Genomic DNA, 17,657 nt, shown 5'->3' with positions numbered 1-17,657 from the left:
GTTGTTAAGCATAATGTTCAGTTGGACCTCACTTGCTCTACTATATTAACTCTTTGAGGGTTTTGGTCGTACTAGTACGTCTTATGCGTAGGGGTTTTTGACATACTAGTATGCATAAATTCTAGCACTGTCAAATCTCGCAGGAAAAGGCTGATAGGCCTAGATGTGAGAGAATGGGTCTGTGTGGTGGGTGTGCGCAGTAGGAAAAAAATCTGGGACCCAGTGGTGCATTGTGGGAATGCCATCATAGTACACAATGTCCACCATGTCCTCACTCCTCGGCGAATTGGGACACTTTTGTTCCCCAGTGACAGTTCTAATACAGATGGAAGTGACAGTGAAGATGAGTTTCAAAGTTCTGGTGAGGTTTCGACTGAAACTAATGGACCATAATATGGGTAATAGTGAGGAAAACCCAGACAACCCACAGCCTTCCACATCTGGTGCTGGGCCGTCTTGTTCACGTTCAGTTGTACCAGAATCAAAGAGGAAACTCTTATTTTCCCAAATCCCAGACTCAGATGTGAGCATTGGTGATGATAGTGATAGTGATTATGAACTACAAGCTCTTCAAACTTGTTCCAAGAATGGAGGAGGAGGAGGAGGCAGAGGAGGAGGAGGCAGAGGAGGAGGAGGAGGAGGAGGAGGAGGAGGAGGAGGAAGAAGAGGAGGAGGAGGAGGAAGAAGAGGAGGAGGAGGAGGAAGAAGAGGAGGAGGAGGAAGAAGAGGAGGAGGAGGAAGAAGAGGAGGAGGAGGAGGAAGAAGAGGAGGAGGAGGAGGAAGAAGAGGAGGAGGAGGAGGAAGAAGAGGAGGAGGAAGAAGAAGAGATATATGTAATAATAACAATAATACATAATAATAATAATACATAATAATAATATGTAATAATAATAATAATATGTAATAATAAATGTTCACCCATGACAGTAACAAGATAAGGGGAGATAACATCTGATAAGTGCTGACGTTTGATGAGGGTAAATGAGGGTGTAGCCCATACCAAATGATTAGATGAACATCGCTCTCCCTTTGTTTTTGCTGGTATACTAACATTTCTGTCTATTTGTCTGTCTGTCAAGCTCCCTGTCTATCTGTCTATTCGTATAGATCTCTGTCTCAGAGAGCCACAAGACTGCGTCATCACTTTTACTCACATCTTCAAGCGGAGTACAGCACTTTGTCTGGATTTCTTGGGTTATCCTAGGTAATTTATACTATGTATACTTGCATTTATGTGTACCTGTGAGACAGAGATAGACAGACAGATAGAAAAAGAGACAGATTAAAAGATATAGAATGAGGGAGAAAGATAATTAGATAGAATGGAGGGGAAGCAGCATCCGACCCCATTGTTTTGACAGGCGGGAGGGGGAGTGAGTAATGAGACAATATGTCACTTTGACAGCTGCCGACTCCTGGTAATTTACACTATGGAGGAGGAGGAGAAGGAGAAGGAGGAAGAGGAAGAGTAGGAGGAAGAGTAGGGGGAAGAGGAAGAAGAGGAGGAGGAGGAAGAGGAGGAAGAGGAAGAGTAGGAGGAAGAGGAAGAAGAGGAGGAAGAGGAAGAGGAATAGTAGGAGGAAGATTAGGGGGAAAAGGAGGAAGAGGAAGAAGAGGAGGAGGAGGAGGAGGAAGAGTAGGAGGAAGAGTAGGAGGAAGAGGAAGAAGAGGAGGAGGAGGAAGAGGAGGAAGAGGAGGAAGAGGAAGAGTAGGAGGAAGAGGAAGAAGAGGAAGAGGAGGAGGAGGAGGAGGAGGAGGAGGAAGAGGAAGAGGAATAGTAGGAGGAAGATTAGGGGGAAGAGGAGGAAGAGGAAGAAGAGGAGGAGGAGCAAGAGGAGGAGGAAGAGGAGGAGTAAGAAGAGGAAGAGGAAGAGTAGGAGGAAGAGGAGGAAGAGGAGGAGGAGGAGGAAGAGTAGGGGGAAGAGGAAGAAGAGGAGAAGGATGAGGAAGAGGAGGAGGAGGAAGAAGAGGAAGAAGATGATGTAATAATATTTTTCCCTTGAAACAAGAAAAAAAAAATCCACCCCATGACAGTGACAAGATAAGGGGAGATAACATCTGATAAGAGATGACTTTTGATGAGCGTAAACGAGGGTGGAACTGATAATAAAAGATTAGATGAACATCGCCCTCCCTTTGTTTCTGCTGGTACACTAACATTTCTGTCTGTCTATTTGTCTGTCAAGCTCCCTGTCTATCTGTCTATCTGTCTAGCTCTCTGTCTCAGAGAGCCACAAGACTGGTCATCACTTTTACTTACATCTTCAAGCGGAGTACAGCACTTTGTCTGGATTTCTTGGATTGTCCTAGGTAATTTATACTATGTATACTTGTATTTATGTGTACCTGTGAGACAGAGATAGACAGACAGAAAGAGAGAGACAGATTGAAAGAGATAGAATGAGGGAGAAAGATAAAACACCATTGTGTATGACACCATGTTTCAATGAGTTCCACAAGCTAAAGAACTAATAGGAATATGTTCAGTGACTGTATATTGGTATATATATTATAGAACAATAGTAATAAACAATGTTTTGTATTGTTTGTTTTTGTAAACAAGTTTTGTAAACAATATATTGATAATTATGTTTGTGTGCTTATTGTGTTGTATACAACGAGTGTATATATGTACATTGCACCTTACTTTGGTCTCATAGGCCACATGAGTTATGTGAAAAAATAAAATAGTGAAAAAAAAAAACAACAAACCTTCAAATACAAGTAAATCAAAGTTTACCGGTGAGCGGCAGTCACAGCTGTTGCCATACGGGGCTCATTTTCTGCAAACTTTACGCCTCCATATCTCCGTAAGTATTGATGGTAAAATTTTTTTGTTTATCCTATAATGTTTAGAAAAAAAAAAACTATTTTTTTCATAAGAAAAAATAATTTTTTTTTTTTTTGAAATTTGGCCGACCCTGAGAACGAGTTTCGGAGAAGGCCTGTCGACCCTCAAAGGGTTAAGTGCAAGTTTATTGACGGTCACCCAGGTTGCTATTTTTGCGAGTTTGTCATTAACAAAAGTGTTGAGTGAGGCTAGATTTGGGTGGGAGATGACAAAAATCATGTTATAAGCAAGAGAATAGGCATAAGTTGTTGAGATATGCTTGGAAGATTGTTGATGTATAAAAGGAAAAAGAGGGGGCCAAGAATGCTACCCTGTGGTACACCAGTGTCCAGGGGTCTAGTCGAGGAGGTTGTGTCTTTGACAGAGACGTATTGCTTTCTATTAGTAAGGTAGGACTTGATAAATGCAAGTGCATGGCCTCTTATACCGTAATAATCAAGCTTGAGAGTAGGATGCTGTGTTCTACAGTATCAAAAGCTTTCTTAAGGTCAATAAAGAGTCCAAGCGGGTATTCATTTTGTTTCCAATGCTATGTATAGTAGGTCTAGCAATTTTATTATTGCGTCATTCGTGCTTTTGTTTCTCCTGAAGCCAAACTGGCAGGGGTTAAGGACGCTTTGTGATGTTATGAAGGAGTATAACCTTTTGTGTACGAGATTCTCAAAGATTTTGGAAAGTAAAGGCAAGTTTGATATTAGCCTATAATTATTTACATATGTTGGGTCACCACCTTTGTGTATTGGTGTAATCCTTGCTAGCTTGAGTGATGCTGGGAAAGTGTTGGTTTCTAGTGACTCGTTGAAGAGTAATGCAGTGGTGGGGTGAAAGGATTTGGGCCACTCATTTATACAGTAGTTGTGGTACTTGGGTTACATTTCCTGATTTGTTTTTTAGAAAGTTTATAATCATAGTAATCTCAGTGGGCTCTGTTGGTGTAAGATAGAGGGATGTTGGGAAGTTTCCATCTAGATAATCATTAGCTTGGGCATTGGTAATTGGAATTTTACTGGTGAGATTTGATCCTATGGTTGAGAAGAAGTCATTTAACTTGTCAGCTGTATCAATAGGCTGGAGTTTCAGTTCATTTGGTTCAGTTAGTACAATATTACTAGCTCTGTTCGGTTTGTGGATGCCCAGGATCTGAGTGTGTGTTTTCCAGGAATTTTTTATGTCTTATCTCGTTTCAAAAAATCTATTAGAATAGTATAGTTGCTTAGACTTTCTGATTAATTTGGTGAGGACTGATGTATAGTGTTTGATAAATTGTTTAGTTATTAAGCACCTATATTGTTTCTCATATTGATGCTTCATCTCGATGGACCTTAGGATGCTGTTAGTAAGCCATCGACAACTTAATCTTTTATTGGTGATCTGTTTAGTTTTTATGGGACAATGTTTGTTATATAGTCTTTGAACTTTGTTTAGAAATATCTCTACCCATTCATGGATACCAGCAGCATTGGAAAATTCTGTAGGCAAGTCAACTGAGCTTAGTTCTGCAGTGAAGTTACTTATTGAAGCCTCATCATGGAGTCGAAAGGAGAACTTTTTATATTCCATTGGTTGCTTACAAATGTTGGTTAGGAGGAAAGTTGGGTAGTGGTCAGTAGTGTTGTCAGTGATTATCCCCACCTTAAGCGGGGTTAGTATGTTTGTCCATACAGTGGACCCCCGCATAACGATTACCTCCGAATGCGACCAATTATGTAAGTGTATTTATGTAAGTGCGTTTGTACGTGTATGTTTGGGGGTCTGAAATGGACTAATCTACTTCACAATATTCCTTATGGGAATAAATTCGGTCAGTACTGGCACCTGAACATACTTATGGAGTGAAAAAATATCGTTAACCGGGGGTCCACTGTATATGGTCTCAGATAGTCTTGTTGGTTTTGTAATTGCTGGTATGAGTAGTGTACTCTTCATATTGTTAATGAAGTCAGCAACAGGCTGGTCATCTGTTAGGCCAAGTTTGATGTTGAAGTCTCCTGCTAGTAGTGGGTGATGCTTATTCATTTGTGTATTTAAAGGCTGGGATATTAGTATGAGGCATCCTGTATATGGCCACAATTGCTATAGGATTTTTTAAATTTTTTTACAGAGAAGTTTGCAAATATATATTCACCATATTCATCATTGAAGGATACAATGTTGCTATATGATAGTTCATTGGAATAATAGATGGCATTACCTCCCCCAATTTGTTCTGGCCTGCAGCTGAGGATTGCTACTATGGGCAGAAAGGTGGGCTAGTGCAAGTATGGGTAGTGGGAGGGTATTAGAATGTGGGGCAGTATTAGAATGTGGGGCAGAAATTTGTGTCTATAGGACGGAGGGTGCAGGAGGAAAAAGGAGTGATTGGTGGAATGATGAGGTAAAGGGTGCAATAAAAGAGAAAAAGGTAGCTTATAAGAGGCTTTTACAAAGCAGAAATGATATAAAAAGGGCAAAGTACATGGAGAGTAAAAGAAAGGGGAAGAGAGTGGTGAGAGAGTGCAAAAGATCAAATGACAGTGGAAAAGGCACTGTCAAGAAATTTTGCTGAAAATAAGAAAAAATTATGGAGATAAACAAATTAAGAAAGCCTAGGGAATGTATGAATTTGTCAGTTAAAAACAGAGTAGGGGAGTTAGTAGATAGGGAGCTGGAGGTACAGTGGTACCTCGGGATATGAACTTATTTCATTCCAGAAGGCTGTTTGAGTGCCAGTACTAAATGAATTTGTTCCCATAAAGAATAACGTAAATTAGATTAATCCATTTCACACCCCCAAAAATACACTTACAAAAGCACTTACATAAATACACTTACATAATTGTTCAAGTTTTGAGCTGTTCATATCCCGAGGTACCACTGTACTGGGTAAAAGGCTGGAATATTTTGAGGAACTTTTAAACATCAATGAAGAATGGGAGGAAGTAATTTCATGCACTGGCCAGGGAGGTATAACACTTTTTAGGAGTGAAGAAGAGCAGGATGCGAGTGTGGGGGAGGTACGTGAGGCATTATGTAGAATGAAATGGGGTAAAGCAGCTGGAACTGACAGGATCATGACAGAAATGTTAAAAGCAAGGGGGAAGGATATAGTGTTGGAGTGGCAGGAATTTTTTTTTAATAAATGTATGAAAGAAGGGAAGGTACCTAAGGATTGGCAGTGTGTGTGTATAGTTCCTTTATATAAAGGGAAGGGAAACAAGAGATTGTAAAAATTATAGGACAATAAGTTTACTGAGTATACCAGGTAAAGTGTATGGGAGGGATATAAGTGAAAGAATTAGAGGTAAGACAGATTAGGATTGCAGATGAGCAAGGAGGTTGTAGAATGGGTAGGGGATGTGTAGATCAAGTGCTTACATTGAAGCATATATGTGAACAGTATTTAGATAAAGGTAGGAAAGTTTTCATTGCATTTGTAGATTTAGAAAAGGCATATGATGGAGTGGATAGGGCAGCAATGTGGCAGATGTTGCAGATGTATGGAATATATAATAGTTATTAAATGCTGTAAAAAGTTTTTATGAGGACAGTGAGGCTCAGGTTAGGGAGTGTAGGAGAGAGAGGGAGATTACTTCCCAGTAAAAGTAGGTTTTAGACAGGGATGTGTAATGTCACCATGATTGTTTATCATTTATAGATGGGGTTGTAAAAGAAGTAAATGCTAGGGTGTTGGGGAGAGGGGTGGAATTAAATTATGGGAAATCAAATACAAAATGGGAGTTGACACAGTTACTTTTTGCTGATGATACTGTGCTTTTAAGGGATTCTAAAGAAAAGCTGCAAAGGTCAGTGGACAAGTTTGGGAGGGTGTGTAAACGTAGAAAGTTGAAAGTAAATATAGATAAGAGTAAGGTGATGAGGGTATCAAATGATTTAGATAAAGAAAAACTGGATATCACATTGGAGGGATGGAATATGGAAGAAGTGAATGTTTTCAGATATTTTAGAGTTGACTTGTCAGTGGATGGGTTTATGAAGGATGAGGTTAACCACAGAACTGATGAAGGAAAATAGGCGAGTGGTGTGTTGAGGTATCTGAGGAGACAAAAAAAACGATATCCATGGAAGCAAAGAAGGGAGAAGGGAATGTATGAGAGAATAGTAGTACCAACACTCATACGGGTGTGAAGCATGGGTTGTAAATGCTGCAGTGAGGAGGTGGCTGGAAGCACTGGAGATGTCTTGTCTAAGGGCAATGTGTGGTGTAAATATTATGCTGAGAATTCAAAGTGTGGAAATTAGGAGGTGTGGAGTTACTAAAAGTATTAGTCAGAGGGCTGAAGAGGGGCTGTTGAGGCACTTTGGTCATTCAGAGAGAGTGGAACAAAGTAGAATGACTTGGAGAGCGTATAAATCTGTAGGGAAAGGAAGGCTGTGAGGGAAAAGTTCAACAGATAGGAGTAGCGAGCGAGTATATGGTAACAATAGTTTGATTGCCGGCTGCTTGTTAGGGTAGGGTAAGTCTAGCTCCCGCTATCCCCCCCCTTTCTCCCCACCCCAAAAGGTGACGTGTGGGGCTCCGGCCAAACAGTAATCACTCGACTCCCAGCTCCCAGCACAACTGTAAGTAAAAGCCTGCTCCTATTCTAGTGGACTCATTGGTTGAAAGCTTCACTTTTGACCAATAATAAACTTAGTCCTTTCAGCCTTGATCTCCATGTTAGATGTTTTGATAATCACCACATCTTTTAGGTATTGTACTTATCATGGAGAGTGATTTCTTAAGCAGTGGGTAACCTGTCTCTCTTTCTAGATTGGAATGACAGATCGGGTCACCTGCCAACCAACGAGAAGTGTTGAAGGAGAAGGACTTTTGCAAAAGTCCGGAGACATCACTTTTTGGATCTACCTACCTGATTAACTGTAGGTGACAGCAGACAACAATCCCTCATCTTTGTAGTGGTAAAGAACCTGCTTTCCTGTCATCTGGACTGACTATTCAAGGCTATAGACTCTGTGAATGACTAGCCGTTGGGTTTTCACCAACACCTGTGACCCCCCCCCCCCACATCATCAGTAACGGCTACAATTTCTACACGACGGTGTCAACCTTCACCAGACACCCCATTATAACTGTATATGTTAGCGTTGAATTCAAATGTCATTTTTTCATTTCATTTTTCATTTTTCTTTCAAATAGGATACACCTTCATGTTTCACTGTTTTATTTTTGCATTACTAAATAATAAAGCGTTTATCTTTGTGAATTATTATTTCTTTTTCTATTCATTAATTTTCCTGAGGAGGAGCCAGCCTTGGTAATACTGTCTGAAGTTGTTACAGGGCTGAGTAAGCCTTCACAAGTGGCGACCTTGCCAGGATTACTCGACTCAAGATTTGACTCCATCCCGAATCTACCATCGGAACTTCAACGCCGCATACCACAGACGGTTACCACCAGCCATGGGTAATCATTCTCTATGGTAGGACTACAGTACAGGTATTTAAAAGATTTGGTGACTATTATAGTCTCAATTTATTGTAAGTCAAGTCAAGGCAGGATATACTAGTTAATTCTGTCACCTTTGTGAGCTTGAAGCGACTTGGAGGAATAGACTCTAGGGACCCAAGATTTTCCAGTGACAAGTTGTTTCATTGAGCTCTGTTTATTATGTCAAGGGAACTGTCGTAGGACACTCTTGATTTGTCGGTGAGAAGACTGGATGGTCAAGGGACCCCATTCTACTTACTGTTTGCTCGGAGCTGGCATAGAACCCTTTGTTTTCATTAATACATTGTTTAATCGAAGCAGGGATCGAACCCTCCGATTTATTTACAGTTTGAGCAGAGCAGAAATTGAACCCTCCGTTTTCTTTGATATATCAGTTTCATTTTCCCCTGGTAGTTTAAGTTATTCTTGCAAGTATGGAGGAATACCAGTTTTGGATGAATGCTGGAAGTAAGTTAGGAATAATGGGGAAAAATTTAGAAGCTTTCATTAGTGCTAAGATCCAGGAAAGAATTGAAAAGGAGAAAGAAAGAATAGAGAGGAGAAAAAGGAGAGAGAAAGAATAGAGAGAACCATGAAAGTCAGCTAGAAAGAGAAAGAGAGGATAAAAAGGAGAGAGATCGAATTGAAAGAGAAAATCAAGAAAGAGAAAGAGAAGACAAAAAGGAGCGTGATAGACTTGATAATGAGGAGAGAGCTAGAGTACGTGAGGAACAAGCTAAAATACGTGAGGAACAAGTTAGGTTAAGAGAACTTGAGGGAAGAGCTAAAGATAGAGAACATGAGTTAAGAGAGAAAAAGATCGCGAGCTCGAAAAATCTCGCCTTGAATTAGAGAATAAAAAGTTAACTTTTACACAACAACAATTAGAGGAAGGAGTAATTGAATATCATGCAGCTAGTGCACATATTCCAACACCTAATTTACCTCCCTTCACAGAGGGTGAAGACATTACTTCATACATTATCAGGCTTGAAAACACTGACACCTGGGCTACCAGGTTAGGAATGTTATTTTCTGGTACAGCTTTGAATATCTATGCAACTTTGTCGCAGGATATCATATGTAATTATAACCTACTGAAGAAGGCAATCCTTAAAGCATATCAAAAAACCACAAATCCTGAACCTGTATTCCCTGGAACACAGGCAGGAGAAATACATGATTATATACACCTGGAAAATCCTAGAGGGACTAGTACCGAACCTGCACACGAAAATCACTCACTACGAAAGCAAAAGACTTGGCAGACGATGCAACATCCCCCCAATGAAAAGCAGGGGTGTCATTAGCACGTTAAGAGACCATACAATAAGTGTCAGGGGCCCGAGACTGTTCAACTGCCTCCCAGCATACATAAGGGAGATTACCAACAGACCCCTGGCAGTCTTCAAGCTGGCACTGGACAAGCACCTAAAGTCGGTACCTGACCAGCTGGGCTGTGGCTCATAAGTTGGTTTGCGTGCAGCCAGCAGTAACAGCCTGGCTGATCAGGCTCTGATCCACCAGGAGGCCTGGTCACAGACCGGGCCGCGGGGGCGTTGACCCCCGGAACTCTCCCCAGGTAAACTCCAGGTTACAGCATGGCCAAAACTTTCAGCAGTTACAGGTAACACTCTTTCGTTTGTTCGACTTTTGGATAGAAAGCTCAGGAATTGATCACAGTTATGAATCTCTTAGAGACTTCAAGGTTGCTGACCAGTTCTTGACAGCTCTTCCTCACCAGATATGAACATTCATTAGAGAACGTAACCTGATTAAAGCTGATGATGTTGCTGAGGCCGCTGACTTGTATGCTGAGGCTCACAATTCCTATAAAGAACTGAAGGGATCGAACCTTAAGGGCATTGGTTCACCTGAACCAAAGATTAAGAAGCCCACAGTAGAAAAAAAGTCACCAGCTAATACACCAACATGTCATCGGTGTGGTGGTATCGGACATAAACGTCCTGATTGTCCTTCCAAGAAAATAGAGCAAGTTGGTAGATGTTTTGTTGACGGTAATGACAAAGCACCCTTCTGTTCAGGAACAGTTAATGGTATAAAAGTCTCAGACATATTACATGACACTGGATGTACGTGCATAGTAATTTCAGACAAACTGTTCCCTTACTTTAAAACCTCTCGTGTGTCCTCTATTCTTTCAGATTACTTGGGTCGTGAAAATACTTTCCCTACAATACGTTGTTACTTGAAAACTAAATGGTTCACCGGTTGGACTAATGTGGTACTAACCCCAATTACTTGTTCTATAATAGTGGGTAACATTAAAGGTGCCGTTCTTCCTTCAGAGGCGGATCTTTCATTAACACCCATGGATCTAAGTTTTCCAGCTCCTCTTCCTTGCAAGTTAAATAAGCCCCTTAACAATTCCGTACCAGAAGCTACATTGTCTCGTACTGTTCATTTCGGGGTAGAAACAGATGATACTGCTCTCGATAGTGAGGTAGCAGGTTCACTTGTCCACTCGTCAGGTGAAAGTAAGGGTATTGCCTCCGGCACTCTCAATGTCTTGACTAGGGCTCAGACCATAACCCTGGCTTCTCCTACCTCCTCTTCTCCCACCGTAAGTCCTTTTATTTTCCCAGATTTTATGTCCAAGGAAGAGTGTCAATTTACAGCGCAATTGCCCTTCACTTCGGGATTGTCATAATCAAGCTTTTAACAACAAAGTTATCCACGGGAGATACGTATCTCATAAGTTCGAATATATTAATGGTATCTTATATAAATCTGCATTTAAATCTCATTCTTCAGCTATAGATTATTCCCTCCTTGTTGTCCCTAAACCATATCAAGAGACTGTTCTTCAAATGGCTCATGATTTGCCAGTGACCGGACACTTGGCTCATCGTAAGACGTGGCATAAGCTCAAGCACACTTATTTTTGGCCAAGCATGTACTCTCAGGTTACAAAGAAGTATAGTTCTTGCAATAGGTGTCAGGTGCTTGCTGCACAAAATACACACTCCTAGCTCCTGTATATTTATTAAATCTAAAACTTCTTCCTGCAGAAACGAGATACTCCACCACAGAAAAGGAATGTTTGGCCCTTGTGTGGGGTATCTCAAAACTTAAATTTTATTTACTGGGAAAAGAATTCATTTTAGAGACGGATCACACACCTTTGATATACCTAGAAACTTTTAAGGGAACCAACAGTCGCCTCTTGAGGTGGACATTGGCTCTCCAAGATTTTAAGTTCCATATTGTGTATATCAATGGTTCATCCAATTATTTCTCTGACTGGTTAAGTCGTGACAGTCAGTAGAAGATTTGTTGCCTTACGCGACTTCCACATTTTAGAACTTTTTCCTCGCCTATTCTTCTTATACTCCTTGACTATAAGTCTTGGTATGGGGGAGTGTGAGGGAAAAGTTCAACAGATAGGAGTAGTGAGCGAGTATATGGTAACGATAGTTTGATTGCCGGCTGCTTGTTAAGGTAGGGTAAGTCTAGCTCCCGCTATCCTCCCCCCCTTTCTCCCCACCCCGAAAGGTGACGTGTGGGGCTCCGACCAAACAGTGATCACTCGACTCACAGCTCCCAGCACAACTGTAAGTAAAAGCCTGCTCCTATTCTAGTGGACTTATTGGTTGAAAGCTTCACTTTTGACCAATAATAAACTTAGTCCTTTCAGCCTTGATCTCCATGTTAGATGTTTTGATAATCACCACGTCTTTTAGGTATTGTACTTATCATGGAGAGTGATTTCTTAAGCAGTGGGTAACCTGTCTCTCTTTCCAGATTGGAATGACAGATCGGGTCACCTGCCAACCAACGAGAAGTGTTGAAGGAGAAGGACTTTTGCAAAAGTCCGGAGACATCACTTTTTGGATCTACCTACCTGATTAACTGTAGGCGACAGCAGACAATAACCCCTCATCTTTGTAGTGGTAAAGAACCTGCTTTCCTGTCACATCTGTATAGGTTGTAACCTGGGATCCATATTTTGTTGTCCAAGTGATCCTTTATGTGGGTCTCTGTGAAAGCAGCGAACATTGCATTTGCTTCTGCAAGCAGTCCACGGATGAAAGGTATTTTGTTGTTCGTTGCTGGCTTTAGACCCTGTATATTTGCAAAGAATGTCATCGGACTGGTGGTATTGTTGGTACTGGGGGGGGGACTTTTTTTCCGGCATTAGTATCTGTATTTGTTGGTTTGGAGTGGAGGCCATCGACTGGGGTTCCACTCCAGGAATGACGATTTGGTGTACGATTTCTGCCATTTCCTGCCAGTTTTTTTTTCCTTCCTGGAACTAAAAAACCTCTCCCTCTTGAGTGGCTGTGACTACCCAGGTTTTCCCATGGCCTGGATGTTTTGTATCTTTTTGTCCCCTTTAGATGGTGTGCCTGGCAATTTAAGTTTTAGCACAGTCTTTCCTGTACTGAAGAGGGACACATTTCAGGGTGAAAAAGCTTACAGGAAGGGAGTTTGCATTTTCCTGTTGTCATATGGGCACGGCATTTTCTCAGGTGGTCATAGTTGCACGTCCCATCTGTTTTTCCAGATTTCCCATGCCTGCAGATACCAAGTGCATAGTATGTGCACAGGCTTGGTTTCCGTTTGCCTTGGGTTTCTGTGATTGTATTCCCTGTTGGTGCATGTTTACCTGTCTTATTCCTATCCTCATTAGAACCAACAATGGAGCTCTCACCAGTTGCTTTTGGTAATATATCCTCACTATTGCTAGTAGAGTCCTCTTGTTTGCTATTCCCTGTTGTATTACTAGTTTGTAATATTGGTTTTATCTTGTCCTTGACTACACTTGTTTCCCCACTACAGCTCCTGTCTCCCATGAGGTCATTTATATGCATTCCCTCCTGCGTATATTTCCTGACTACCTGGACAAAATCTCCAGCTTCACCATTACTGTCTCCCAAGACAGCACTATCAGCCCCACATTTCTCAGTGCATGAGAAAAAAAAAAAACTCAGACCATGTTTTTAGTTTAAAACAGTGAATTTGCAGTGTATTTTCATATGGTATTTATGGTTGTATTCTCGTTTGCTTGGTCTCATTTGATAGAATGAAACATATGTTACAGAACTAGAGATGATTTTGAATGGTTTACAGACAAAAGTACCTCGAAACTGAACTCCAAGTAGCAGAAATGTTCGATTTTTGCCGATGTTCAAGAGTAAACAAATCATGTCATGCATCCAATACAAGTCAACTGGTGGGTCTAATATGCTTTCACAAATGCACTGATATTATTTATACCATTTTGACAATAATGCAATAGTCTCCAGAACAGTAAATCTTATATGTTTTGTGTGAATAAAAGTTCAAAATGGAAAGCAAGCATAATACAAGAGGGGCATGGTGACATGATTTATGAAGAGAGAAAATGTTATTTTAGTGTTAAGAATGTTTGCATTATTAAATCTGGACCCTATTTTGAAACTGGCTTTCCTTGAATTGTGTATGAAATTGGCCAAATTACCAATTTCTCATCACTTTACTGGGTAATTGAAATTGGTAAATGGGCAGTTTCTTGTACTCAGTCAATATAACAAAAGGAATTCTATGGAAATAGCTACAAGTTTGGTCGACTGGAACCATGGAATTGGCCGAAAATAGGGCTCAAAGTGGGTAAAATCGCCGATGCGTAAATATCGCTGAGACCGCTAACTTCGCGAGAGAGTAATTCTGTAAGTTTTCCATCAAATTTCATACTTTTGGTGTCATTACCATCCGGAAAAGATTCTCTATTATTTCATAAGAAAATTTTTTTTTTTTTTAACTCTTTGACACTGACAACAAGTTTGTGAGCAGGGGTCTCAACAGTGAAAGGGATAAAAGAGGGGTTTGGGTTATTAGTAGTTTGGAGGGATGTATAAGCTGTCATATCTAAGCGTCTCTGCAAATACAGCGAATATGTATGAGTGTTGGTGAAAGTGCTGAATGATGAAAGTTTTTTACTTTTTGAGTCAGTGAGCCTCGGTGGGAAACTGCCGACATGTTAAAAAAAAAAAAAATGACTAAGCCATGGTTTGCAATCTTTGATGTTTTATATAAAATGTGGATTAAAAAAGCCACCAGTGGTGAAACATTTCCTTTAATAAATGTCTTCACTGTGCACTTATGTTTTGTTTTAACAAGGGGTAGTCCTAACAGCAAGCATAGGAGGTAAGGGGGAGGGCCAGCAGCAGGTGAAGGGTTTTAGTAGCAAATGAAGAAAGGAGATTTTAGCAGCAAGTGAAATAATGGGATCCTAGCAGCAGGTGCAGTAGGGAACAAGTCCTAGCAGAAAGTGAAGGAGGAGGGGGATTCCTAGAAGCAAGTAAAGAAAGGGGTGTTTCTAGCAGCAAGTGAAGGAAGGGGGGATGTTCTATTAGCAAGTGAAGGATGGAGGGGTCCTAGTAGCAAGTAAGAGGTAAAGTTCTAGCAGAAAATTACTGTAAGGAGTTAAGCAGTGAACAACAAAGTCCGGAAGTAACAACTAGTAATGAGGTTATGTACTTAGGTTTGTACACTGAGGTATGAGGAGTGACATTTGTCATACAGAGAACAAAGTAGTTATAACAGTGCCCTGGACTAACCCTAGAGAAGGGCTGAGTGAGTCTCTGCATCCTGGAAGATCATGAGGGGAGAGCGATTCTCGACGGAGAACCCCTCGAGACCCTAAACGACTTGAGGAACGTGATGACCTTGATGACAGTGATGTATTGTTGCTCTTGATGGAGGCTGACCTTAGGACACCCTGCTGGAGACATGGACAAGCAAAACTCTAAAAATTTACAGTAATAATAAACATTCCTTTTCCTCAAATTTTAAAGTTAGACAAAAATTTATAGAAAAATATATAAATTAAACTACATATGAACTTCAAGGAAAAAAAAAACACAGTTCCTTGAATTTATACTATTCTATGTAAACTGTGATACTAGAGTTTTATGTACCTGTGGACGGTCATGCTGGTCGGAGCTTGAGCAGTAAAGAGCCATAGCAGGACTGAGCCTGTTGTTGAGTTCCCCACGCCCACTTGGCTCCAGAGTGGCATGGGGTGAGCCTTGGGGTGTGGCAGCAGTATGTGTAATGATTGGAGGGTACCCAAGATGGGCAGTGGGAGTAGACATAATAGGGGTGAACCCTGCAGGCGTGGGTGGGATCTCACGGCTCGTTGACTGTGGCATATGCAGCAACTTGTTCTCTAAAGAGAACAATGCAGTTTTACAGCAAACATCTCATAAAAAAGTAAACACACATAGGTAAATTAGCAAAGGTGATGCAAGCAATGTAACGATGTTCCTGAGGTGGTAGATACTTACCTAATACATATAAGACAAAGGAATACTTGTGAGGGGAAAATACATCAGTGAGAGAGAGACAGGTGATTACTCAGGGATCACAAATCTCTCTCTTCAAAAAAAAAAAATTAATTATTAATGAATAATGAGAGCTTGACATTGTTCATATCAAGATTAGACATTATCTAACAGAGAAGATATTTACATGAAGTAATCAACCAAGATAGGAAAGAAGTACATTTAATTAAAAACTACTATATACTGAATTTAGTATCATTATGGTTTCTTAAACCTTTGACTGTCGCAAGCCCCTTTCTGAGACTGTCATTCTATGTTGCAAAATTTTTGGAAAAAAAAAAAAAATTATTTTTTCTTATGAAATGATAGAGAATCTTTTCCTGATGGTAATGTCACCAAAAGTACAAAATTTGGTCAAAAACTCAGAATTACGCTCTGGTGAAGTTAGCGGTTTTGGCGACATATACGCATCTGCGATTTCGCCAACTTTGAGCCCTGTTTTTGGCCAATTCCATTGTTCCAGTTGACCAAACTCATAGCTATTTCTTTAGAACTCAATTTTTTCTATCAGTTCAGTACAAGAAACCGCCCATTTACCAATTTAAACTACTCAATAAAGTGGTCTGAAATTGCCAATTTGGCCAATTTCACGCAAATTGAAAAAGATGCCAATTTCAAAATAGGGTCAAGAATAAACAATGTAGACATTCTTGGAACTAAAATAACAAATCCTCTGTTCATTAGTCACGTATCGAGGCCCCTCTTATATTACTATTGCTTTCTATTTTGATTTCTTATTCATACAAAAATAGAAGATTTACTGTTATGCAGACTAATGCATCATTGTAAAAATGATATAAATAATATCAGTGCATTAGTGAAAGAATATTAGACTACCCAGTTGACGTGTATTTAACCTGTGGTGTGATTTGCTTACTCCTGAACATTGGTAAAAATCGAACATTTCCGCTAATTTGAGTTCAATTTCGAAGTCGTTTTCATCGTGAAACTAATCAAAATCACCTCTATTTCTGTAATATGTTTTCCATTTTATCACCTGAGACCATGAAAACGAGAATACAGTGATAAATACTATACGAAAATACAGTGGACCCTCAGCTAATGATAATAATCCGTTTCTGAAAGCTCATCGTATGCTGAGATTATCGTTAGCTGAATTAATTTTCCCCATAAGAAATAATGGAAATCAAATTAATCCATGCAAGACACCACAAAGTATGAAAAAAAAAATTTTTACCACATGAAATATTAATTTTAATACACACAAACTGACACTTACCTTTTTTGAAGATCTGGTGATGATTGATGGGATGGGAGGAGGGGAGAGTATGGAAGTTGTTAATGTGTAGAAGAGGAATCCCCTTCCATTAGAACTTTAGGTAGCACGTCCTTTTCCGGGGTTGCTTCCCTTCTTTTAATGCCACTAGGACCAGCTGACCGTGATGCAGCAACAGCTGACTTTGGTGCAGCAGCAACTGACCGTGGTGCAGCAACAGATGATGGTGGTGTAGCAGCAGCTGACTGTGGTGCAGCAGCAGCTGACCATGGTGCAACAGCAGCTCACCATGGTTCAGCAACAGCTGACTGGTGCAGCAACAGCTAACCATGGTGCATTAACAGCTGATGGTGGTGTAGCAGCAGCTGACTGTGGTGCAGCAGCAACTGACCATGGTCCAGCAACAGCTGACTGGTGCAGCAACAGCCAACTGTGGTGCAGCAACAGCTGACACTGGTGCAGCAGCAGCTGACCGTGGTACGATAGTACATATTTCTCACCCTTTTTACCACAGGGTTGGCACTAGAAGCTTTCTTTGGGCCCATGGTGGCTTATTTAGCAGTTACAAGCACTATAAACAATGGAATAATGCAAAATGTATCGAATGTATTCATACAACCGGCCACCCTGGCTTGTAATCAATGACGGCAGGGCTGGATGGACAGGTTCGGGACGAGTCATGTTGGTCAGAAACAGCTGATGATGGTGCAGCAGCAGCTGACTGTGGTGCAGCTGACTGGTGCAGCAGCAGCTGACCGTGGTGCAGCAGCAGCTCACCATGGCTCAGCAACA

General features: G+C 40.7%; 1 protein-coding gene across 2 annotated transcripts in view; it reads right to left on the bottom strand.

The window, feature by feature from the left end:
• Positions 1-17,657, bottom strand: part of Ca-alpha1T (Ca[2+]-channel protein alpha[[1]] subunit T) — a 658,731-nt gene that overhangs the window by 137,713 nt on the left and 503,361 nt on the right. For both annotated transcript variants that reach the window (XM_070088225.1, XM_070088226.1), the window contains 2 exons: positions 15,203-15,453; positions 14,843-15,006 (listed from right to left, as the gene is read on the bottom strand). In XM_070088225.1, coding sequence (XP_069944326.1) covers positions 14,843-15,006; positions 15,203-15,453 — 415 coding nt within the window. The remainder of the gene's footprint in view (positions 1-14,842; positions 15,007-15,202; positions 15,454-17,657) is intronic.

The sequence above is a fragment of the Cherax quadricarinatus genome, chromosome 24 (genome assembly GCF_038502225.1).
Source record: "Cherax quadricarinatus isolate ZL_2023a chromosome 24, ASM3850222v1, whole genome shotgun sequence".
Classification (NCBI taxonomy): Eukaryota; Metazoa; Arthropoda; class Malacostraca; order Decapoda; family Parastacidae; genus Cherax; species Cherax quadricarinatus.
The sequence above is the reverse complement of the archived record's forward strand: the minus strand, read 5'-3'. Positions and strand labels throughout refer to the sequence as shown.